Source organism: Carcharodon carcharias, chromosome 30 (genome assembly GCF_017639515.1).
Source record: "Carcharodon carcharias isolate sCarCar2 chromosome 30, sCarCar2.pri, whole genome shotgun sequence".
Taxonomy (NCBI): domain Eukaryota; kingdom Metazoa; phylum Chordata; class Chondrichthyes; order Lamniformes; family Lamnidae; genus Carcharodon; species Carcharodon carcharias.
In genome coordinates, this window is record NC_054496.1 from 4896107 (window position 1) to 4921750 (window position 25644).

The 25644-nt window shown below is 45.8% G+C and overlaps 1 protein-coding gene and 1 long non-coding RNA gene across 9 annotated transcripts in view; one reads left to right on the forward strand and one right to left on the reverse strand.

Moving 5' to 3' along the window:
- The window catches only part of LOC121271361 (myosin-13-like), a 35222-nt gene extending 12516 nt beyond the window's left edge, over window positions 1–22706 (forward strand). For 4 of the 8 annotated variants that reach the window (XM_041177319.1, XM_041177317.1, XM_041177320.1 and 1 more), the window contains exons 3-12: window positions 3290–3323; window positions 3439–3557; window positions 8214–8295; window positions 11511–11715; window positions 12777–12844; window positions 14010–14086; window positions 15311–15384; window positions 15924–16009; window positions 17225–17292; window positions 22569–22706. In XM_041177319.1, coding sequence (XP_041033253.1) covers window positions 3290–3323; window positions 3439–3557; window positions 8214–8295; window positions 11511–11715; window positions 12777–12844; window positions 14010–14086; window positions 15311–15384; window positions 15924–16009; window positions 17225–17292; window positions 22569–22583 — 828 coding nt within the window. In that variant the 3' untranslated portion in view covers window positions 22584–22706. Of the gene's footprint in view, window positions 1–2292; window positions 2341–2369; window positions 2553–3289; window positions 3324–3438; window positions 3558–8213; window positions 8296–11510; window positions 11716–12776; window positions 12845–14009; window positions 14087–15310; window positions 15385–15923; window positions 16010–17224; window positions 17293–22568 lie in introns of those variants that run through there. The other 4 variants (XM_041177323.1, XM_041177324.1, XM_041177325.1 and 1 more) reach the window with 4 other exon arrangements.
- LOC121271364 lies at window positions 1001–20535 on the reverse strand. Its single transcript, XR_005941706.1, has 3 exons — window positions 20395–20535; window positions 1313–1432; window positions 1001–1121 (listed from the first exon to the last, which is right to left on the reverse strand). It is a non-coding gene; the product is annotated as an uncharacterized LOC121271364 (long non-coding RNA).
- Window positions 22707–25644: the final 2938 nt, after the last annotated feature.

Here is a 25644-nt window from a genome sequence, read left to right on the forward strand (position 1 = left end):
CCAATCATAATTGCTCCACCACTATTGGCCATGTCTTCAGTTGCTTAGACCCCACGCTCTGGAATACCCTCTCTTCACTTCTCCACCTCGTTTTCCTCCTTAAGGACGCTCCCTAAAATCTTTGACCAAGATTTTGGTCATCTGACCTACTATCTCCTTATGTGGCGCAGTGTCATACTTTGTTTTATAATGCTCCTGTGAAGCGTCTTGAGGTGATTACAATAAAGACCCTATATAAATATAAGTTGTTGTGTTGTTGCTGTTGAATCATGGAAATTAAGTCTCAGAAGGAGGCTATTCAGCCCATGGCGTCAGTTCCGGTCGAGAAAGAGCTATCCAGCCAAATACCTGATCCGTAGCCATGTAAATTACAATAGGCACTTCAAGTACTTTTTCAGCATGATGAGGATTTCTGCCTCTACCAACCTTTCAGACTGTTAGTTCCAAACCCCTACCACCCTCTGGGTAGAAACATTTTCTCCTGAACTCCCTCTAATCACAGGTCCTTCTGCCAATCTCTTTAAACCTATTCATCCTGCCTATTGACCCCTTGCTAAGAAGAATAGATCCTTTATAACCACTCTGTCTAGGCCCCTCATAATTTTACACACGGCAATTAAATCTCCCGCAGCCTGTGCTGTTCCAATCAAAACAACCCCAGCCTATCTAGGATGAAAGCCAAATACTGCGGATGCTGTAAATCTGAAACAAAAACAGAATAAAATCTATCACAGTATAAAATCCATCACATTTCTACCCCTCTTTGACCCCGAAGGAGAGTCATAAGGACTCAAAACGTTAACTCTGTTTCTCTCTCCACGGATGCTGCCAGAACTGCTGAGTTTTTCCAGGTAATTCTGTTTTTGAATGGGATCAGTCTGCCCAGCTGTAGTAAAAGACGAGGGCAAATACTGAGTTACGTGAGTAGAGAGAAAACACCTCAAGCAATTCTTATTACTGAGTGTCCCAAAGTCCAAATAGTAGTACCTACCAGTGCTGCCGCAGAACAAGTTGGGTAGTGATGAATCAGGTGTCACCAATGACCATTCCTGTGGTGCGATTCCAAAGCTCTCCCCATGTCCCTCAGCTACACCCCTTTAACTTAGAGTATCCTTGTGAATCTGATGAAAAATAGGCCAGTCCTCAGCTATATTTATGCATATGACACAATCTTGACATTCCCATCATGGTAAGAGCTCCAGTTTCCGGCACATCAAGCATTCAGAACTCACTGAAAACAGAGCTATTATATTCCTTAATATCACATCTTCCAAAACACCTTCTGCTACCCCCAAAACAAGCTATTTCATACCTTGTTAACTAGGGGCATCCGGCCATTGATGTACCCAGATGATACAAAGATAGCAAGCCAGGTGCTCTCATTTGGGTCCTATTGGGAATTGAGTTGTGAGCCGTCATGTACTGTTTCCACCTGCAATAGATTCAAAGGGCAAGTTAAGATCAATATTCAGGTCTGTGCAAATGGAACCCTAGAGTAATGATGGGTAGAGGCTGTGCTGGGGAGGGGACAATCTCTTACATTTTACCTCAAAATTGCAAAGCAGTGTTGGCAATGTTCAAATTCCTCCAACCATGTGATTGAGCTGTAATCTCCTCCAGCTCTACAACCCTCTGAGGTCTCTGCACTCCCTCCAGTTTGACCTCTTGTGCATCCTCAATTTCCTTCACCCCACTATGTACAGCTGTACATTCAGCTGCCAAGTCCCTAAACTCTGGAATATCCTCCCTAAACCTCTCTCTCTCTCTTTCTCTCTCTCTCTCTCTCTCTCTCTCTCTCTGCTTCTCTCTCCCTCCCTCCCTCCTTAAAACCTATCTCTTTAATCAAGTCTAATCTAATATCTCCCAATGTGGCTTGTTATCAAGTGTTGTCTGATAATGCTCCTGTGAAGAGCCTTGTGATGGTTACCTACATTAAAGATGCTACAGAAATGCAAAAGCAAAACACTGGATGCTGGGAATCTGAAATTAAACAGAAAATGCTGGAAATACTCAGCAGGTCAAGCTTTGTAAGGTAATGTTTCAACTCAAGATGACCTTTCATCAGTTTTGATGGAAGGTCATCTTGCCACATTAACTCTGTTTCTCTCCACAGATGCTGCCTGACCTGCCACATCAATGCAAGTTGTTGCTAATCCAGCGCAGCTCACGGTCTGCTGAGCGTTCTGATAATGGTTCCAGAAATGGGTTGACTCCTAACTGCAGTTAAACGAAGAAGGTGGCAGACAGATGAATTGCCTCTCGCTCAGTGTGGGCTGAAGTGATATGGAGAGTAGTCAGCCAGGGACAAAAGGCTGCGCCATTTAAGGGAAATGCTCAAAGGTCTGTTTGCCATTTGTGTTCTACTGCAGACACTGGACTAAGATGCTGACAGCAACAGGCGTATAATCCAAGCATTGAACAGCAAGAGCGGCCTGTTAGTGGGATTTCACTTAAAAAGAGCAGTGGTGGGAATAACTGCAGCAAACAGCTATGCTAGTGAATCCCAGGAACTCGCACCAGGAGCAGCTCCTGGGCTGTCTGTAAGCTGCAAGGTAAAGCTTGCTCCCACCCTCCCTGCAAACCATACCACATACATTATATATATATTGCCAACACTGCAAGATTATGATTCCTAACTGGGGGGTGGTGGGGTAGGGGGGTATGGTTCCAGGGATCAGAGATCTGAAGGTAATTTGTTTCCTTTGGAAATTAGACTTCAAGACGATCAATTTGACATTTCCGAATTATTTGAGGGGAATTCCCAAAAGTAAATGTTTCAAGTATTGGAGAGGTGAGGCCATTTAGTGGTGGAGGGCCTTATGCACTTTACATTCATATATACTATCCAGCAGGAGCCACTGGATAGCAAACAAGAGCAGGGATCCTTGATGTTTCTCTCTTGGTTATTTGGGACTGTTGCAGTCAGCTGTAGCACCATCTGTTGCAGTGCCTGTGCACTGGAGCGTATTCTGGGATCCTCCTGCGCTGGCTTAGTCAGTCCAACACTGAGAGGAGGCAAGAGAATTCAGGAAAAAAACTAAAAAGATCTGAACCATAGTTCCAGAGCCCATTAAGTCATTTAAACTGGAAAAGTTACTTTGGAAGCAAGAATTTCAAAGGATATGGATGTAAAGTGATAGAGTAACTGTTGCTGACAAAGTGGTGTAGCAAACTGGTGGGGCAAATAGTTTATTCCTGTATAGAGTACAGAATGAGTAAATTTGGAGCCAGTCTCAAACTCTCCCAGAAGTTAGTATTGAATCACTGATATTATTTTCTTCCATTGCAGCAGACGTTGAAGTTTGGCGGCTGTCACCAGAAAGGTGGGGATATGTGTTCATATTTCAAGTCAAATCTGCATCCATCAGCACAAGTGTTTATTGTGATTAAAAAGACAACCTGACCAGCAGGCCTGATGAAACTCCTCTTGTTTTTCAGACCCTACATTTAATAAAGTGCGAAGTTTCACTGAAGCCCACTCGGGATCTCCATCTGACAGCAAGCACCTGATGGATGAGCTCGAGGTCATCAAGTTCCACATTGAAGTCCAAACCAGAGTAAGACTCAGGCAAAAAACATTTTTTTTTCTGACTTCACAAGTTACTCCTTTCTCATGTATTCTTACCCTCCATTAACTCAGCCTCATCACCCTCCATTAACTCAGCCTCATCACCCTCCATGTAACTCAGCCTCGTCACCCTCCATTAACTCAGCCTCGTCACCCTCCACGTAACTCAGCCTCATCACCCTCCATTAACTCAGCCTCATCACCCTCCATTAACTCAGCCTCATCACCCTCCATTAACTCAGCCTCATTACCCTCCATTAACTCAGCCTCATCACCCTCCATTAACTCAGCCTCATCACCCTCCATTAACTCAGCCTCGTCACCCTCCATTAACTCAGCCTCGTCACCCTCCATTAACTCAGCCTCGTCACCCTCCACGTAACTCAGCCTCGTCACCCTCCATTAACTCAGCCTCGTCACCCTCCATTAACTCAGCCTCGTCACCCTCCACGTAACTCAGCCTCGTCACCCTCCATTAACTCAGCCTCATCACCCTCCATTAACTCAGCCTCATCACCCTCCATTAACTCAGCCTCGTCACCCTCCATTAACTCAGCCTCGTCACCCTCCATTAACTCAGCCTCGTCACCCTCCATTAACTCAACCTCGTCACCCTCCATTAACTCAGCCTCGTCACCCTCCATTAACTCAGCCTCGTCACCCTCCACGTAACTCAGCCTCGTCACCCTCCATTAACTCAGCCTCATCACCCTCCATTAACTCAGCCTCATCACCCTCCATTAACTCAGCCTCGTCACCCTCCATTAACTCAGCCTCGTCACCCTCCATTAACTCAGCCTCGTCACCCTCCATTAACTCAACCTCATCACCCTCCATTAACTCAGCCTCGTCACCCTCCACGTAACTCAGCCTCGTCACCCTCCACGTAACTCAGCCTCGTCACCCTCCATTAACTCAGCCTCGTCACCCTCCATTAACTCAGCCTCGTCACCCTCCATTAACTCAGCCTCGTCACCCTCCACGTAACTCAGCCTCGTCACCCTCCATTAACTCAGCCTCGTCACCCTCCACGTAACTCAGCCTCGTCACCCTCCATTAACTCAGCCTCGTCACCCTCCACGTAACTCAGCCTCGTCACCCTCCATTAACTCAGCCTCGTCACCCTCCATTAACTCAGCCTCGTCACCCTCCACGTAACTCAGCCTCGTCACCCTCCACGTAACTCAGCCTCGTCACCCTCCACGTAACTCAGCCTCGTCACCCTCCATTAACTCAGCCTCGTCACCCTCCATTAACTCAGCCTCGTCACCCTCCATTAACTCAGCCTCGTCACCCTCCATTAACTCAGCCTCGTCACCCTCCATTAACTCAGCCTCGTCACCCTCCATTAACTCAGCCTCGTCACCCTCCACGTAACTCAGCCTCGTCACCCTCCACGTAACTCAGCCTCGTCACCCTCCACGTAACTCAGCCTCGTCACCCTCCACGTAACTCAGCCTCGTCACCCTCCACGTAACTCAGCCTCGTCACCCTCCACGTAACTCAGCCTCGTCACCCTCCACGTAACTCAGCCTCGTCACCCTCCACGTAACTCAGCCTCGTCACCCTCCACGTAACTCAGCCTCGTCACCCTCCACGTAACTCAGCCTCGTCACCCTCCACGTAACTCAGCCTCGTCACCCTCCACGTAACTCAGCCTCGTCACCCTCCACGTAACTCAGCCTCGTCACCCTCCACGTAACTCAGCCTCGTCACCCTCCACGTAACTCAGCCTCGTCACCCTCCACGTAACTCAGCCTCGTCACCCTCCACGTAACTCAGCCTCGTCACCCTCCACGTAACTCAGCCTCGTCACCCTCCACGTAACTCAGCCTCGTCACCCTCCACGTAACTCAGCCTCGTCACCCTCCACGTAACTCAGCCTCGTCACCCTCCACGTAACTCAGCCTCGTCACCCTCCACGTAACTCAGCCTCGTCACCCTCCACGTAACTCAGCCTCGTCACCCTCCACGTAACTCAGCCTCGTCACCCTCCACGTAACTCAGCCTCGTCACCCTCCACGTAACTCAGCCTCGTCACCCTCCACGTAACTCAGCCTCGTCACCCTCCACGTAACTCAGCCTCGTCACCCTCCACGTAACTCAGCCTCGTCACCCTCCACGTAACTCAGCCTCGTCACCCTCCACGTAACTCAGCCTCGTCACCCTCCACGTAACTCAGCCTCGTCACCCTCCACGTAACTCAGCCTCGTCACCCTCCACGTAACTCAGCCTCGTCACCCTCCACGTAACTCAGCCTCGTCACCCTCCACGTAACTCAGCCTCGTCACCCTCCACGTAACTCAGCCTCGTCACCCTCCACGTAACTCAGCCTCGTCACCCTCCACGTAACTCAGCCTCGTCACCCTCCACGTAACTCAGCCTCGTCACCCTCCACGTAACTCAGCCTCGTCACCCTCCACGTAACTCAGCCTCGTCACCCTCCACGTAACTCAGCCTCGTCACCCTCCACGTAACTCAGCCTCGTCACCCTCCACGTAACTCAGCCTCGTCACCCTCCACGTAACTCAGCCTCGTCACCCTCCACGTAACTCAGCCTCGTCACCCTCCACGTAACTCAGCCTCGTCACCCTCCACGTAACTCAGCCTCGTCACCCTCCACGTAACTCAGCCTCGTCACCCTCCACGTAACTCAGCCTCGTCACCCTCCACGTAACTCAGCCTCGTCACCCTCCACGTAACTCAGCCTCGTCACCCTCCACGTAACTCAGCCTCGTCACCCTCCACGTAACTCAGCCTCGTCACCCTCCACGTAACTCAGCCTCGTCACCCTCCACGTAACTCAGCCTCGTCACCCTCCACGTAACTCAGCCTCGTCACCCTCCACGTAACTCAGCCTCGTCACCCTCCACGTAACTCAGCCTCGTCACCCTCCACGTAACTCAGCCTCGTCACCCTCCACGTAACTCAGCCTCGTCACCCTCCACGTAACTCAGCCTCGTCACCCTCCACGTAACTCAGCCTCGTCACCCTCCACGTAACTCAGCCTCGTCACCCTCCACGTAACTCAGCCTCGTCACCCTCCACGTAACTCAGCCTCGTCACCCTCCACGTAACTCAGCCTCGTCACCCTCCACGTAACTCAGCCTCGTCACCCTCCACGTAACTCAGCCTCGTCACCCTCCACGTAACTCAGCCTCGTCACCCTCCACGTAACTCAGCCTCGTCACCCTCCACGTAACTCAGCCTCGTCACCCTCCACGTAACTCAGCCTCGTCACCCTCCACGTAACTCAGCCTCGTCACCCTCCACGTAACTCAGCCTCGTCACCCTCCACGTAACTCAGCCTCGTCACCCTCCACGTAACTCAGCCTCGTCACCCTCCACGTAACTCAGCCTCGTCACCCTCCACGTAACTCAGCCTCGTCACCCTCCACGTAACTCAGCCTCGTCACCCTCCACGTAACTCAGCCTCGTCACCCTCCACGTAACTCAGCCTCGTCACCCTCCACGTAACTCAGCCTCGTCACCCTCCACGTAACTCAGCCTCGTCACCCTCCACGTAACTCAGCCTCGTCACCCTCCACGTAACTCAGCCTCGTCACCCTCCACGTAACTCAGCCTCGTCACCCTCCACGTAACTCAGCCTCGTCACCCTCCATTAACTCAGCCTCGTCACCCTCCATTAACTCAGCCTCGTCACCCTCCATTAACTCAGCCTCGTCACCCTCCATTAACTCAGCCTCGTCACCCTCCATTAACTCAGCCTCATCACCCTCCACGTAACTCAGCCTCATCACCCTCCACGTAACTCCTCGTTACCCTCCATGTCATGTACTGTCACTTATCAGACATCCTATGCCTGATGTGCTGTTATTTTCCATGTAGAACCTTCCTGTTATCAGTTATATTCCCTATAACACACACCCTAGCATTATCTTATCTTCTGTTTAACAGACTATCTATTGTGCAAATTACCTGCTTAGGAATGAGCCTAGACTCAGGGCTAACATTCCTATCTCTGAGCTGGAAGGTTGTAGGTTCGAGTTTCATTCCACTGGAAAGATAAGGTGAGAGTGTCCAGTCCACGTATAATGCTTTAACAGCCAACAGAGAACTGACGACTGGTGGGAATGCAGTGAAATCCCCCATAGCAGCCTGGCCTCTGAATGCTGGGTTAGTCCTGGGTGGAGTGACTCTCTCCTTATTGCATCGAGCAGAGGCAGGCTAGCCACATATCCAATCAAATGAGGGACTTTATTACAAAACGACCCAGAGCACAATCTACTGGATGTAAACACGTGGAAGAAATGGTTTGTCTTGTATGCATTGCTAAGCACAGCAAAGAAAGTAAAAGAACGCGCTTGCTGCAACCCATCATCTACTATGCAACACTGTTATTCTGCATCATGCACCCACCTCCAGCTATCTGTTACTGTCACTCCCCCGTCACTTTCTGTTCTGTGTTCACATCTCTCCCCTGCACTATCTGTTGTCTTGTCCAGTATGTCCCCCACAGCCGCTATTCCTTATAAAAGAGATTCTGACATATTCGTAATTAATCTTATGCCGTATGTCTGTGTGCCCTACGTATTTGTAACAGAAGTTGCCATTTGGTTTAACAGTGCACAGTGCTAGTGAGATGCGTTGTTGCTTTTGTTCTCACAGTTTACTTTATTCCTAGACCATTGAATCCTTGAATCAAACAGTGAGCCTCCTAGCAAAGGAGCGAAGCCATCATCAACAGCAGATCCGACTACTGGAGGGTACGTGGAACAGGGAAATGTATGTAGGCCAGACATGGGGCACAGTGAGGATTGGGGTTGGTAGAGAGTGACCAGGATGGGCAGGGGGCTGGGTTCAGGAAGTGGTCAGGAGCTAGCACCATATTTCCCAGTAAGCTCTTGGCCAAATCTGGCACTGCCCAAACATCTTTGAACATCTGTTATCTGAGGTTATATGGGGGTGTTAATGGTGTAGTCACTAGATGAGTAATCCAGAGGCCCAGTGTAACGCTTTGGGGACCTGAGCTTGAATCCCACCACGGCAGATGGTGGAGTTTGAATTTAATCAATAAATATCTGAAATTAAAAGTCTAATATTGACCATGAAACCATTGTCAATTGTCGTAGAAACCCATCTGGTTCACTAATGCCTCCCTTCCTTACCTGGTCTGGCCTACACGTGACTCCAGATCCACAGTAATGTGGTTGACTCTTAAATGCCTTAGCAAGCCACTAGAAAGTCAATAAGGAATCTAACTGGACGGACCACCCGGCATCGACCTAGGCACCGGAAACGACAACAGCAATCTCAGCCCTGTCAACCCGGCAAATTCCTCATTACTAACATCTGAGGGCTAGTGCCAAAATTGGGAGAGCTGTCTCACAGACTAGTCAAGCAACAGCCTGACATAGTCATCCTCACGGAATCATACCTTACAGATAATGTCCCAGACTCCACCATCACCATCCCTGGGTGTGACCTGTCCCACCAGCAGGACAGACCCAGCAGAGGTGGTGACACAGTGGTATACAGTCGGGAGGGAGTTGCCCTGGGAGTCCTCAACATAGACTGCAGACCCATGAAGTCTCATGGCATCAGGTCAAACATGGGCAAAGAAACCTCCTGCTGATTATCACAAAGCACCCCATCCTCAACTGCACCACCCCCCCGGCCTCAGCTGATGAATCAGTACTCTTCCATGTTGAACATCACTTAGAGGAAGCACTGAGGGTGGCAAGGGCACATATGTACTTTGGATGGGGGACTTCAATGTGTATCACCAAGAGTGGCTCGGTAGCACCACTACTGACTGAGATAGCCAATTCCTAAATGACATAGCTGCTAGACTAGGTCTGCGGCAGGTGGTGAGGGAACCAACAAGAGAGAATCTAACCATCGCCCCATAACATTCAGTGGCATTACCATCGCTGAATCCCTCACTATCAACATCCTGGGGATTATCATTGACCAGAAACTAAACTGGACTAGCCATATAAATACTGTAGCTACAGGAGCAGGTCAGAGGCTAGGAATCCTGTGGCGAGTAACTCACTTCCTAACTCCCCAGAGCTTGTCCACCATCTACAAGGCACAAGTCAGGAGTGTGATGGAATACTCCCCACTTGCCTGGATGAGTGCAGCTCCCACAACACTCAAGAAGCTTGACACCATCCAGGACAAAGCAGCTCACTTGATCAGCACCACATCCACAAACATTCACTCTTTCCACCCATGATACATTGTGTCTGCAGTGGGTACCATCTACAAAATGCACTGCAGGAACTCACCAAGGCTTCTTAGACAGCACCTTCAAAACCCATGACCACCACGATCTAGAAGGACAAGGGCAGCAGATAGATGGGAACACCACTACCTGGAATTTCCCCTCCAAGCCACTCACTATTCTGTCTTGGGAATATATCGCTGTTCCTTCACTGTCACTGGGTCAAAATCCTGGAACTCCCTATCAGCACTGTGGGTGTACCTACACCACATGGACTGTAGTGGTTCAAGAAGGCAGCTCACCAGCTTCTCAAGGGCAATTAGGGATGGGCAATAAGTGCTGGCTGAGCCAGTGACGCCCACATCCCATGAATGAATAAAAGAATGGTTCCAGTGGCTCAGCAGTTATAGGTATCAATAATTGTGGTATAAGCCGTACAGACCAAGATCTAGCCCATGAGAGGAGCCTCCAGGTGGCCTCAATATTTATGATCTAACAAATATTTACTAAAATCTGGAAGGATAAGTTTAGGTTATTAGGATGCACAGTGGGAGAATAAGGGTGTGGCAGGGGGATAGGAGATAGTGGCAGCAGTGGTGTGGACCCTTCATAGCCAAAAGCCTGCCCACACTTACTATCCCAGCACACACTTCAAGGAAGGCAACTTGAATGTGGATAGCGGCAAAATATGAACCCAGTACCAATGGAGAGGTAAAGATGAAAGAAAGAAGTTGCATTTATTAATAGCACCTTTCACATCATCAAAGCGCTTTACAGCCAGTGAAGTATTTCTGAAGTGTAGTCCCTGTGGCTCTGTGGGAAACACAGCAGCAAATTTGGTCACAGCAAGTCCCAGAAACATAAATAAGATCATTGGCCAGATAATCTGTTTTAGTGATGTTGGTTGAGGGGTAAATATTTGTCAAGACACCAGAGAGAACTCCCCAGCTTATCTGAAATAGTGCCATGGGATCTTTTATGTTCACCAAGAAGATAGATGGGACCTTGGTTTAATGTCTCACCTGAAAGACAGAGCCTCAGAATGTGCAGCACTCCCTCAGCACAATGAGTCGTATTTATTCATTCTATTTTGTTAACCTTGCTACTCCCTGTCAAAAAGATGTTAACTCATGCTGGGTTGGTAACCACCCTCCAGTACTTCAAGCAAGGGGGCGCCATTTGTCATGTATGTGCCCCGATAGTGTCGGTTGGTAAGATATTCAATCATAAGGGGAAATCAGCTGCAGCAATCCTATTCACACGTGTGCACTTTCCAATTGTCTCCCATCTCACATTGGCTAAGAACAACTAACTCAGCCAAGAATGAGTGTGGACTGGTACAAATTGTTTGTTTCTTTTCTGGTCTGAATCCTCGATTTTCTTCTTATACCATCTTCAGATCTGAGGCCAGTCCACTAATCTGCTCCCACATCCAAGACCCAATACTGTTGACAGAGACTCAAAGTCATCCAACAGACCCAGAGGAGAAACCTCATTTCTGACCCTCACCTTGGTTTCTCTTTAATGCCTCCCCACGGCTGAGATTGGGAGCTCAACGTGAACTAGAGGGAGTGACTGTAACCATGTCCCCGTTGGAATGATGCTGCTGAATTTGTGCACTGACTCACTACGCCATCTATATGAGATGGCAGGCCCACACTTCCCCACCCGAAACCTGACAGATAGTAAAGACAGTGGACAGATGGTATGGCCACTTTCATCACATTGGTAAACTATTTATGTCTTACACAGCGGAAGTGAGGAGACTGAGCATGAGCAGTAATATTGAAGAGGACAGAATTAATTTAATGATAGACAGAAAGATTGAAGACTGGAAGAAAGAACTGTCCTCAAACCTAACCAAAGCACAAGAGGCAGTCCAGCAAACAGAAAACCAAGTGCAGACAACAGAGACCAGCAGCCATGCCGAAGAACTTGCTGCAGAAATACATGAGAGGTAGGCAATGCAAAGAGAGAGAAAATGAAGACTTTTATTACAAAAAAAATATGTAAAACTTAACAGAGCTCAGTGAGATCAAACCCCAGGTCCTGATCCAATCTCCGTTAGGGCACAGGTGTCTAGAAATTAGTCAGGGAAGGGATAATGGCCAAGATTTCCATTCTTTATTGATGTCAGAGAAACCCCCACCCCCACCCCCACCCCACCCCACCGCCCCCAATTTTTATGAATGCTGGGGAGATACAATTTGTCTGTCGATGGTCCCACAGTCAAGAAACCTCCTGTTACTCATCGTCGCATAGCTTTCGGTGCTTGTGGAGCCATATCCCAGTTCAACAACTCATTGGCCGTTGATTCCCGCAGCAATCGTTGGATGAAGTCACAATCCCAGCTAAGTAACTCCCAGGTTTGATGATATAAAAGTCTAGATTAATGTTGATCTGGTAGCTACAAACTAATGTGTTGGACTCCCACTGAGGAGCAGCAGGTTTGATTCCAACTCTGCAGGAATTTGCTTTGCTGGTTGGTGAGTTTCAGATTAGAAAAAAGATTCCTGGAGGAGCGAGAGAAATGGGGGTCAGCTGGCTTAGTATCTGATGAGAAGTGAAGAGTGAGGTTAGAAAGATACAAATGGAGCTGTCTAATATTTTTTCCAGGGATGGTGAGGGAAAGAACTCAGTGTTCCTTACAGTAGGGGATTAACACGTGATATAGATGGGAAAATGCATGACAGAATAATGAGCTATGGATTCTGGAAGGTGTGGACTTGATGGGCTGAATGACCTTCTCTTGCTCAGGATTTTATGTTCTTCAACTTCAATGAACTTCAAGGCCTGCTGATTGATAACACAGATTCAGGCAAAGGATGGGGAAAGTTTTACAACAATTAACAACGGATTTGGTCTCAATTGAAATAAATTCGTCAGAGACCGGAGTGACATATGGATAATGGGATGCCATATGGGGACAGCTTCTCTTCCATTTGCTGTAGATCAAATGAAATGAACCCTGATATGTCAGAATCCAGCGATTAACTGAATTATTTTTGTTTCTTACAGTAAAAAGTTTTTATGGGAAGAATGTGAATCATTGCGGAAAGAAATAGAGCAAATTAATCGAAAGCTAAGTCAGTATCCTTTACCCAACTTGCATTGTGATGTGTATTGGCTGATAAACTTGACAAATGATAGGCCGGGCTGAGGTACCGGATAGGTGGATTAATGCCACATTGGAGTTTGGTACCAACAGGATGATGCCACATTGGTGTTTATCAGCAGCTTAATACCGCTTTGGAAACACCTTACAAGGCAATTACCCGCCGCAGGATTGAAAAAGCTTTGAAAACAAGGCTGAAGCAGTTATTATTTCACCCCCAAAAGATATCGGGGGGTGATCTTGGACTGGGCACATTTTGAGCAATTAGCTACTGGCCACTTGACACTGCTGCCTGACCAATTTCACCCCATTATCTGTTCACATCACTCAGCAGAGTGTGATATTTTGTGTAGTTATATATAAATTTAAAGCAGCAGGAGAAGCTGAAGAATCCTGTCTGTTTAAAGGACCCTCCCAGCTTCAGCTGAGAAACAGCAATACAGCTCCCTCAAAGTCTTTCTGACTGGGAAAGTGGCCAGTGTGGAATTAAGCCTTAAAGATGTGGAGGGTCCCAGGTCAATCAGATCATAGCCAGGGTGAAGCTAAAACATTTCTGTTGGTTGCAGCATCTCTAGGCTAGAGAGGAAAAAAGGGGGACACAAATTCTGCTCCCATTCACTGATGACCACCCCCTCCCAAATCAGACAGCACATGTGGAGGTTGGATGAGGACAGGGTTTGTTTGGTTGTAATGCACCCCTTAGTCCTTCCCACTGCTTGGAAAGCTGCCCTCTGGGAACTTTATCTCATTAATCAGTGTATTCAGCAGAGAGGAGTGGGGAGAGGGGAAACTTACATAAGCAGGACATTGAGAGTCTGTCTCTTCACCCCAGGGCCTGAGTTCAAATGCAGCCTGAAGGGGTTTCATGAAGTCTACCGTGTCTGAATACCTGCATGAAATGAGGTTGGCAAATCCTGTGATTGCTAGTCTCTGCGCCAATCCGTGGCAACTCAGGGTATCCTGTCAGGGACAAAGGAGGCACCAGAAGCCAGGACTAAAAGAAAGCAAATCACCTCAGACCACTCCCAATTATCCTCCCACTAACCCAGGGAGAATTATGGGCGACTCATGTAAACCTAGAGAGACTGGGAATAAAATGAAAACACATTCAACGTGTGTCCCCTTTTTGATTGCAGCTATTCAAGAGGATGATTTGTTAAGCAGTTTGACAGATTGCAAGATACTCAGACAAAACCAAAAGAAATATAATCAGGTACAGCAGCAAGATAATTATTCACTGTGCTCTTCATTCTGTTGTTTTTTTTAAGTTACTTGCAATCTGGTTGCCCTTGTAATTATGCACCAACTTTCTGGCTGGCTGGAAATCAAGTACTTACAACTCACATCTGCTTATAAAAGATCAACAAAATAGTTTCTTTTGCCTTGTTGTTGATTTTAATGTTGACTTTTCTCCAAGTCCTTCTTGCTAGTCCCGGGTCAAACACCGGTACTACACTGTGGACATATCCTAGGGCTCTCCCACCGGGCTTCAAGGGAGCTTCCATATGGACATCTGTAAACCTGATTTCCAGCCCCACCAGTACTTGCTATAGTGAATTAAACTACCTATTTACCACCATGAATTTCTCTTTATCCGTGCTTCTTAGCTCAATTGGAGACCTTGGTCCATCCATTAACTCTCCATTACCACTGGGAATGCCAAGCCAGGGAAAGCCCCTATGTGTTTCTGTGCAATGGGAATTTGCCATTAATGTTGCAGACACAGGGCAGCTGGTGCTAGGAAGCTCCTGTGCACAGTGCAGTTTATGATGAACCAACTGAGGCAAGAATTTAAACTGCAGGGGCTACCTGACAGGAATCAAACACTCTACAGCTGAGCTGCCAATCTCTTTGAATGGAAGTCTAAGACATGTCTCCTAGAGGAACGAGGATCTCTGAATGGGAGTCCTGCTCAAAACACCAGGGTCCCTAAAGGGTGTTTAGACCATTGCAATGTACACACTATTTCTCTGTTAGTAGAATAAGATTTCCTTTGGACTAATGACTCTTATTGATCAGTGTCAGCCATCCTGCAAATAATCCTAAATTGCCTTTCAATGAGGCAGAATGGAAATAATACTTAAGAGAGATCGGTCTAAAATATTCTCCGCTCCTCCCTTCTCACCTCAGGCTATAATTTCAGACACAGCAGAAGAACCTCCATTACTGCCTTGACCTTATCCTCACCCCTGATGAACACACAGGGGTCACGGAACAGTGACCAGGAGTGTGATTTTTGCCTGATACTGTTCTTGGGTCATGGAGACAAACTTGACTGTGGTACCACCACTGTTACCAGCTAACTCAGCACAGAGCAGGGGTGGAATGGACTACTTGATAGTGCCAATGCATTGTAATGGCAGCTTATGCTGTTGGTCTTGTGGCTGCCATCAGTGCATCAAAGTAACATCTTGTGTTCTTTGCCCCCCCCACGCAGATTCTAGAGAGACTAATACAAAGATGCAGACAAGTGCAGTCTCTGGATCCTGAACAGGAGCTGAAAGACATTAAGTAGGTGGCACAGAAACTGGCTGGAAGCAGAAATTGTGAGAATGAATGTGAATGCAATGATGTGAGAATGGACTGCTCAATGATAAATGCCTGGGGTAATACTGATCCATACGAAGTAGCAAGGGGCCAGTCAGGACCTCCAACAGTCCTAGTGCAGTAATTGGTCGCAGTGTCCAGATCAGCTAGGCTTTGGAGTCCTGCTCATGATTGCTATCCAGTGATCTTTACTGGAACAGGAGGAGAGGATTAGGCTTGGCTCTGACGTTATGCCAAGGCTAAATATTCTGCTGCCACTCACTGGCTAGGGTCACACAGAATGACCTCTTAGTGAGGAACCAGCAAGAGTTAGCACCCTCGGGGTTAGGGATGGTGCTGAGTGAGAAACAAGAACAACCAACAAGAAAATGAACATGAAGGGTGGAGTGAGTATGAACCCGAGGGTGGAGTGAGTATGAACCCAAGGGTGGAGTGAGTGAGTCTGAGTGTGACCCCAATCAGGTCTGTAATTGTTTATGTTCCCCACTTGTGTTTCCACACAGATTAGCAATGATTGATATGCAGGAGCAGATTCAGAACCTTTGTTATTCCAACAAACAAAACAATACCATTGCCAGGATTAAGAGAGGTCAGTCTAAACATCACAGATTCCATGACTTGTTCTTTAACAGCGTCCAATTTGAATTTTTTGTTGTATGATGTGCCTGCATGCCATTGTAATGTAAAGATGCTTGGCAGAGCAAGGGTTAATGTGGGACTGGAGAATAGCACCACCCACGGTATGATGTATAGAGTCACGTGGTAATGGGCTGAGAGAACAGTCTAGAGAGAACACTCTGGAAGCAGCCTGCATGGAGATAATAGCACCATGCATGACAGTAACCTGGAATTTGTAAATAGTTAAAGATTAACATAAAGGGTTCATGTTTAAATATACAAGCCTCAAGATCTCATCATTGAGACATCTAAAGAACCCATATTACAACCAGCTTCATCTCATTAGAAGGGGAAACAGAAGCTAACACAAAATCTAAACCTATCCACAATATATTTTGTGTTCCCAAGTCATTTAAATTTTAAGCTGTGGCTGTGAGCTCCATAATCCTCACTCTAATTCCCATTCTTGGATCCCCGCCAAGGCATGAGCTATCCTTGGCCAGTGTTACAATACAGTTCTAAAAACTGCTACCAAGAGCAAACAACCATCTTTCTCTCCTCTCAGTGGCCCAATATTTGATTTTTTTTTTATTTGGGTGGGAGGATAAAGATTCACTCCAAACCAACAATATTTCCAGGTTTGACAATGGCTAGGAACTGGCATCTCATGACACCTTGTGTTATCTTTGATCACTGTTCTGCTTATGGCCAGAACACTTGACACTAACCTGTTGCTGGTTATCAGTGAGCGAACCAGCTAAAATTGGAAATCACTGTCTTGTCCTCTCACTCAGTACTCCATGGGAGTTATAACCATCTGCCCATTTACATTCCAGTCTACAGAACAATTGTCAAATTTTCTCTGATGGTTCAGTTGGTGAGGGCACTACCCGATGTGTTGGTACTAAGCTGGTACCAGGATGGTTGCAGCCTTGGTGTGGGGTGCTCACCCAGCTAATTCGGACTGAGCCGTCAGGGGAGCCTAACATTTGTGTTTATGTAACAATTGAAATAACCTTCCTGCCAGGGATGCAAGAACAGTAACATTTTGCATCACAGAGTCCTATAAAGTTAATGGTGCTTAATGGCAGTCATCAGTAACACGAGTCAATCTGACCAGAGTATCTAACCAACACAGTGAGTACATCAGGGCCATTACTAATGGAACTTTTCTTCTCTTTAATAGGTAGAAGTATTGAATGCACAAGGAAAGAGCTGATGGTGAAACACTTGTCCAATGCCTCAGATTCTGATGTAAGTTAGACGTTCATCAGGTTACCTTCACACGCCCACCCATTGCCTTGCTCACCCTGCTCCTCTGTCTCCCCATCTGTCCTAAAGGTGTGAACTCATGATATGGGCCTTGGAGTGTATGTCCACAGATCACTGAAGGCAGCAGGCCAGATAGCTAAGGTGGCCAAGAGGGCAAACTGAATCCTTTGTTTTATTAGTTGAGGCTAGAACTGTATAAAACATTCATTAGGCCATAGCTAGAGTACTAAGTCCAGTTCTGTTCACATCATTACAGGAGGGATGTGATCACACTAGAGAGGGCACAGAAGAGAGTTCACAGAATCAGAGAATTATTACAGTACAGGAGGAGGCCATTTGGCCCATTGTGTCTATGCTGGCTCTCTGAATGAGAAATTCAGCTAGTGTTTCCATTTCTTCCCCTAAACCTGCACATTCTAATTATGAGGATATTGACAGGCTTGGAGAATCTTAGCTAAGAGGAAAGATTGGATAGGCTGGGGACAGAGGAGAAATTTAACTGAGGTGATTAAAATTATGATGGGCCTGGATAAAGTAGATAGGAAAGAACTATCTCCATTAGCAGAGGGTCATAGATTTAAATCGGTAGAAGGATTAGAGGAGACTTGAGGAGTAATTATTTTCTTTTAGAGGGTGTTGGGAGTCTGGAACTCACTGTGTGAAAGGGTGATAAAGGCAGAAACCCTCATTGTATTTAAAAAAAAAACAATTGGATACTTACGTGAAATGCTGTAACCTACATAATCCTATGGACCAAGAGCTGGAAGATAGGATTAGTCGAGCTAATGCTTTTTTTTTGGCTGGTACAGTATAAATGAGCCAAATGGCTTTTTTCTGTGCTGTAAATGTTTCTATGGTCCACAGGTGTTGACAACTTTCTCTCCACAAGTAGCTGATGTTCACCCACTGTAGGAGAGGGAACTCATGGTTGCTCTTTGACAGGTCCTCACTAGACCAGTTTGTTACCTCGTGTTCTCTTTTGCAATTTAATGAGTTAGGGACCCTTGAAACTAACCCCCTGCCCCCCCTCCCCACTATAACCTAAGATACTGAGGTTAATTTTAGCCGCCCAGCTAATTCCTTACAGACAAGGGATGGCTTTTATAACCCCATAACTACACCAGCCTCTGCATTCACCATTGAGTCATTAGGGAAGATAACCCAAATTTAGGTGAAGATTCCTTTATTCAAATCATTTTCCAACAGATTGGCCTCAGACAGTCAATATTCTAAAATGCCATTTGTGGCCATGTAAGAGCCAACAGCTCTGTAAACTGTCCTTCAAATTTCAACAGTAAATCACAGGATGAGAATATTTTGTTTCCTTATGCCCACGAGCTGATGTACAAAGAACTACGCAACAGAAATCTGCTGTTTATGTTTTGCTAGTTTTAAGTGGATCCAGTCCAATAATATGAGGGTGGAAATGATTTGGCCTCCTCTTCTTTTCGGAGATTGGAGTGGGGCTGGAGAAGGTTGTGTTTGTTGTTTGAACGGAAAAGAGGGAGCTTCACACGGCACCTAACTGGGCTAGTGTAATTGGGGGATTTATGATGCATAGCACCTATGTTATATTCAACCTAGGTTGGCTATCAAAACTAAGAACATAAGAAATAGGAACTGGAGTAGACCATTCAGCCCCTCGAGCCTGCTCCGCCATTCAATAAGATCATGGCTGATCTGCTTGTGTTTTGATTTCCATATTCCCATCTAACCCCGATAACCTTTGGTTCCCTTGCCTAACAAGAATCTATCGACCTCTGCCTTAAAAATATTTAGTGACCCCGCCTCCACCGCCTTCTGAGGCAGAGAGTTCCAAAGTCGCACAACCCTCAGAGAAAAAATTTCTCCTCATCTCTGTCCTAAAAGGGCAACCCCTAATTTTAAAATAGTCCCCCCTAGTTCTGGACTCACCCACAACAGGAAACATGCTTTCAATGTCCACCTTGTCAAGGCCATTCAGGATCTTGCACACTTCAATCAAATCACCCCTCACTCTTCTAAACTCCAGTGGAAACAAGCCCAGTCTGTCCAACCTTTCCTCATAAGCTCACCCACCCATTCCAGGTATCAATCTAGTAAACCTCCTCTGAACCGCCTCTAATGCATTTACATCCCTCCTTCAATAAGGAGACCAAAACTGCACACAGTATTCGAGGTACGGTCTCATCAATGCCCTGTATAACTGAAGCATAACATCCTTACTTTTATGTTCAATCCTCTCGTAATAAAGGATAGCATTCCATTAGCCTTCTTAATTACTCACTGTACCTGCATACTAATTTTTTGTGACTCATATACTAGAACACCTAGATCCCTCTGCACCTTAGAATTATGCAGCCATTCTCCATTTAAGTAATACTCTGCTTTTTTGCTCTTCCTACCAAAGTGAACAACATCACATTTTCCCACAGTAAACTCCATTTGCCAGATCTTTACATATTCACTCAACCTATCTCTATCCACCTGCAATCTCATGTCCTATTCACAACATACTTTCCTATCTTTGTGTCATCTGTAAATTTAGCTACCATGTCTTCACTCCCCTCATCTAAATCATTGATATAAATCATAAAAAGTTGAGGCCCCAGTAAACCCCTGTGGGAGTCCACTCATCACATCCTGCCTTTATACATACTCTCTGCTTTCTGGCAGCCAATCTTCTATCCATGTTAATATGTTACCCACTGCACCATGCATTTTTATTTTCTGTAATAATCTTTGATGTGGCACCTTATCAACTGCATTCTGGAAATCCAAGTACAGTTCGTATACAGGCTCCCCTTTACCCACTGCGCATGTTACTCCTTCAAAAAACTCCAGTAAATTGGTTAAACATGATTTTCCTTTCACAAAACCATGCTGACTCTTCCTATTGCCTTGAGCTCTTCTAAGTGCCCAGCTAAAGCCTCCTCGATGATCAATTCTAATAACTTCTCCATGACAGACGTCAAGCTAACTGGCCTATAGTTTCCTGCCTCCCTCTCTTTTTGAATACAGGGGTTATATTTGCTACTTTCCAATCTGATGGAACCTTTCCAGAACTAGCGAATTTTGGAAAAGTAATATCAGCACATCAATTACCTCATTAGCCACCTCTTAAGACCCTAGGATGTAGTCCATCAGGACCCGGAGACTTGCCAGCCCACAGCTCCATCAGTTTGCTCAGTACCGTTTCCCTCGTGATTAAATTTCACCAAGGTCCTTTCTCCCGTTCACCTCCTGATTTGCAGCTATTGCTGGAATGTTTTTTGTATCCTCTATAGTGAACACAGAAGCAAAATATTTGTTCATTTCTTCCACCATTTCCTTATTATCTACTATCAACTCCCCACTGTCACTAATTTCTTTCTCCCGATTAACCTTTTAGTCATTCTCTGTCATATTCTGTCCAATCATCTGTCCTGCCACTTTGCGGAGTTATATGCTTTTTCCTTAAGTTTGATCCTTTCCTTAACATCTTTAGTTAACCACGGATAGTGGGTCCTCCCCTTAGAATTTTTCTTTATATTGGAATGTACTTATTCTGAAAACTCTGAAATATCCCCTTAAATGTCTGCCACTGCTTCTCTATTGATCTATCCTCTAGGCTAGTTTCCTAGTTCACTTCAGCTAGCTCAGCTTTCATCCCCACATAGTTGCCCTTATTTAAGTTTAAGATACTAGTCTTCTCCCTTTCAAACTGAACGTAAAATTCCATCATATAGTAGTCGCTGCTACCTAGGGGCGCCTTTACTCTAAGGCCATTAATTAATCCTGTCACGTTACACAATACCAAGTCTAATATAACCCGCTTTCTGGTTGGTTTCAGAACATGCTGCTCCAAGAAACTATCTGGAAAGCATTCTAAGAACTCCTCATCCAGGCTACTACTGCCAATCTAATTTTTCCAATTTATGTGTAGATTAAAATCACCCATGATTATTGCCATCTCTTTATCACAAGCACACAATATTTTTTCTTGAATACTTTTGTCCTACACCGTAGCTACTGTTAGGTGGACTGTAAACCACTCCTACTAATTACTTTTACCCCCTACCATTCCTCATCTCCAGCCAAACCAATTCTACATCCTGATCTCCTGAACCAAGGTCATCTCTAACTATTGCATCAATGCCCTCTTTGATTAACAGTGCTACCCTTTCACCTAGCTTCCTATTCTTCTTGAATGTCATGTCTTGGTGCAACACTGGTGCAAAAGAGTCTCCATTCCTCAGTATGCTGCTTCAGAAGCCCTACTAATCTCTCTATCCTAGTCTTCTGACAGGCTGCCACCTGAACACTCCTTCCATGGCTGTAAGCATATTTTTTTTAACCAGTGGATAGGCAGATTAATCCTATATGAGGTAGAGGGGGCGGTGTTATCATGGGCTCCAATATGATGAAGAAGAGATCACCCAAAATCATGGAACACGAGTATCTGCTACATGCCAATCCAGCACTCAGCATTGAAGCTGCAGTCTCCACTTGCTTGGACTGTTTGGAATGAGATTCACCTTCTGGCGCAGGGGTGGGGATGGTACCACTGAGTGAAAGGCTCATTGCTATGTTAGAAACCAACAATAACTCATATTTATATAATCATCTTTCAAGACCTCAGGACAATGATTCGGTGTTCGACAAGTGCTGTGAGACAGTTCCTCATTAGAAATGTAAAGCGCCAGTCTTACCTGGTCCCTGCACCCAGTGTCGGATAGTGCAGATCCGCAATCTTCTGGAGTTTAACAGCTAGATTTCCATTTGTCTGAAGGGCAAAGGCAACTGAGTAAAAAGCAAACGGGTACTGGGGGCTGGCCTAATACCATTCTCCCCTCATTAGCACTGCAATCCAAAATAAATAATTCTAGGCTAAAAATGCACATTCCACATTCAGCGAGATAATTGGAACTGATCTCACTCATTGTCACAGAGAGCAATGATGCAAATAGTGTTTATGGTCAATTCCCCACTCCAACATCTCTCTCTTCCTCTCCTGAAATAAGACAAGGGCAACACAAGGCAACCTGGTTCCTTTGGGAGTTAATTGATGTTTGAGTGTCCCAGGGAAAAAGGACAGCAAAACACTTAAATACCCTTGGCATAGTCAAAGTCAGCTATTTGTTTTTATCCTGTAACATACCATCCCTGCCCCATTCACAAGCTCATACCAATCTAGAGATAATGGAGGAGAATATGGCCCTTCCCCCTCTCTCCCACCCTGGAAAATTCTGATTTCTAACCTACTCTTGACCAACTGCATCCCTTTCCTTTCCCTTTAGACCGACACATGGTAGAACAGTCTAAGCTTTTGACAGCTACTGCCCTGAATACCATCATCCAATGACCCAGCTGCCGGAACAGCATCACAGACAGGTGCAAAAGGCCAGGAGCATCAAGCTTAATAAAATAAATTACACAAATTCTAGAGCAGTCTCTTATTTATTGAGATGTCAAAAGTTTTCTAGCTTCTCAGGAGGGTCCTCACACACCTGGTTATTTGTATCAAAAGGTTTTCTTGGGAGCACTAAGAGAGAGGAAGCAGCTTTGAAGTCAAGTTTTTTTTCTCACTGCTTGGCAGACATCAGGCAACTTGTCCAAGTGATGATCCTTTAAGATGTGAGTTTAACAACCATTGGCAGCTATTGAACCATGGAGAGGATCATAGCCAAGCACAAACATGCACATTTGACAGCAGGAGACATGAGGTAGCAGTTCAGAATAGCAACCTTTGCTTTATTTCCTTACTTCCACCAGCACAATCAGCAGCAAGACTAAAAGTTATACTCTTTCTGCTGCTCCAGCAAGCTCAAATGAGGCAGGGAATGAAGCTGCCTGATCCAGAAGGCAATGCATTTACCCCTTTCCACCACCCCCCAACCCCAAGGCCGAGTCAAGGCTGCAGTTACCATTTTAGTTTCGATGGGAAATGACTTTACTTTTGACGCCACAATTTACAATGGCAGGTGAACCTGAGCCAAAATGCTCAAACAAAAGCAAAATACTGTGGGTGCTGGAAATCTGAAATAAAAACAGAAAACGTTGCAAATATCTTCTGGGCAAGCTGCATGCGTGGACAGAAAAAAGCAGAGTTAATGTTTCTGGTCCGGGACCTTTCATCACCTGATACTGTAAATTGGAATCCAAATTAACTCATGCACACAAGCCAAGAATGCATTCAAAGCCAAATCCCAAAAGTGAAGAGTGCACCTAACTAATGTCATCTAGGTCCCTACCATCGCTACCTTATAATTGAAAGCAAGATATTGAGTGCTTCAAAGAACCAGATAGCTAATGCAGTGTTAAATACTAAGAAACCTGCCTTTCACAAACTCAGGACATCCCAATGTGCTTTACAGCCAATAAAGTACTTTTGAAGTGTCGTCATTTAAGTACTGTAGGAAATAAGCTGTAAGTCATTTAGAACAAATGGTCCTAGCTAATACCTATTCAACAAAAGAGCAAATGAATAAAGGAAACAGCCAGGGTCCTTACTCTCGATCGCCATCCAGTGATCCCTGGTGGGGAAACAATCGGTCTGGCCTGTGGATCCCTCCATCGCAGTCCACAAATTGTCAGGATAATGAAAAACAATGGCTTGAAAATAAATCTTTGAATTTGAATCAAACATTGCATGACTATCACAGGCAGAAAGCAGAGTCTCATCTCATCTGAACTCTCTCGCCTCTGCAAATCCAGCAGCTTGGTAAATGAGCACAAGGTCCTCAACCATCCTGCCTGGTAACCCATTCTTGCCACTGATCACTGCGTACAGAAATGTTCTCTGTCATTTGCTCTAAGTTTGCCTTCAATAACATTGAACTTGTGCCCATTGCTCTGCTTCCTTGTGTATTCAATGCTATTTTAGGTTTACTCTCTTTAGCTCATTAAGTACCTTTTGCACCTCCCCTCAGACTCTTTACCTTAGCACATTTTGTGTCTGTGGACGGCTGGGTTAGATCTTTTTAGATATCAAGTCTGTTAAATAAAACAATAGAAGCTGGAGTATAGGGATTGTCAATTGTGGATATTTCCATTTATTTAAAGCTGCCTTACAGCTTCAAGATAACAAGAGTTTATTTCTGAACAAAAATAAATTAGAAGTGAGGCTTTAACCCTTTGAGGAGTGCGGCTGACACTTTGTACAACAGATCTGGAAAAAAAACTGCAATTTCAGACATTTTCACGGTCTTTCAAGCTTGAGGTCTTTGCACAAGTCCCCTCATGTTCCATATTACGGAATGTTTTATCCTGGCTGCGCATACATTTAGAGAAGAAAATCTTTAAAGTGACTTGCCCCACCCCTTTAATGTTACACGTAGGGTGAACAGGGACCGAAACTGACTGCACAGCTCTAACCTTGAAGTGGAGGACACATTCGGACTAGTCAGTGAGCAGCTCCACCCTCCCTCTCAGCGGCAAGATGTGCAAGGATGCAGGGAGGGGGAGGAGGAGGAATGCACTTTTCTCTCTCCTTCCCCATCAAAAAAATACATCCTCAAAGGGTTAAAAGCTCCCAGTGTTACCTGGGAACCCCTCATATTCCACAGTAAAAGTATCTGGTTTAGCAGTACTGCGATTAGTTGCAGAGTACAGTGTTTTAGGAAGGCCTGTGTCGACTCTGTTTTAGTGAAAAGATGGGATTGTCTACACAGTCTTCTGCATCAGGCTGAATCCAGAAAGGAACCTCAGCCTGAAGGGAGCACAGCTGTCTGACCCTACAGCAGCAACTAGCAGGAGAGTAAATTCAAAGCAAAATTTACCCCTTCACCTTCCCTCCTCTTCTGAAGGTGCTGACCCACACTGGGATGTGGTTCTCGTGCCAGCCACGCTCAGGGACCACAACCATAGTTGAGTGTGATCAAGGATGCTGGTCTTCACCTGATCTTTACACGCAGATCCAGCAGAGTTACCATGCAACAATCAGGAACCCAAATCCTGGCTGATTTTTCTCTTCCTCTCTAACCCAGAGGCACCAAATCCCCAGCTGAGATCAGGAAAGCTAAGCACAAACCAGGGATAGAGCTTGGGAATTTCCTGATCATTCATGACTGAGTAGCACAGTATGGCACAATTCCACACTATGCTCTTAAAGGGAGCTATAAAGTAATTTGGACACACTCAGTAGACACACAGGCCCTACTAAAACAGCAGTGTTGGAACAGCTGTCTTCAGTAGTACATGCACAACAACATCAACAATGAATGGATTTCAGTGACACAGTGTGAATACAAACATCATTTAAACACAAACAGTTCAACATTCTCTTAGACAAAACAATGACCACTGCACTGGCCATTGAGGCCAATTTCCCCCCATTCCAAGTTAATATAGTTCTTCATTTCAAAGTTGGGAATT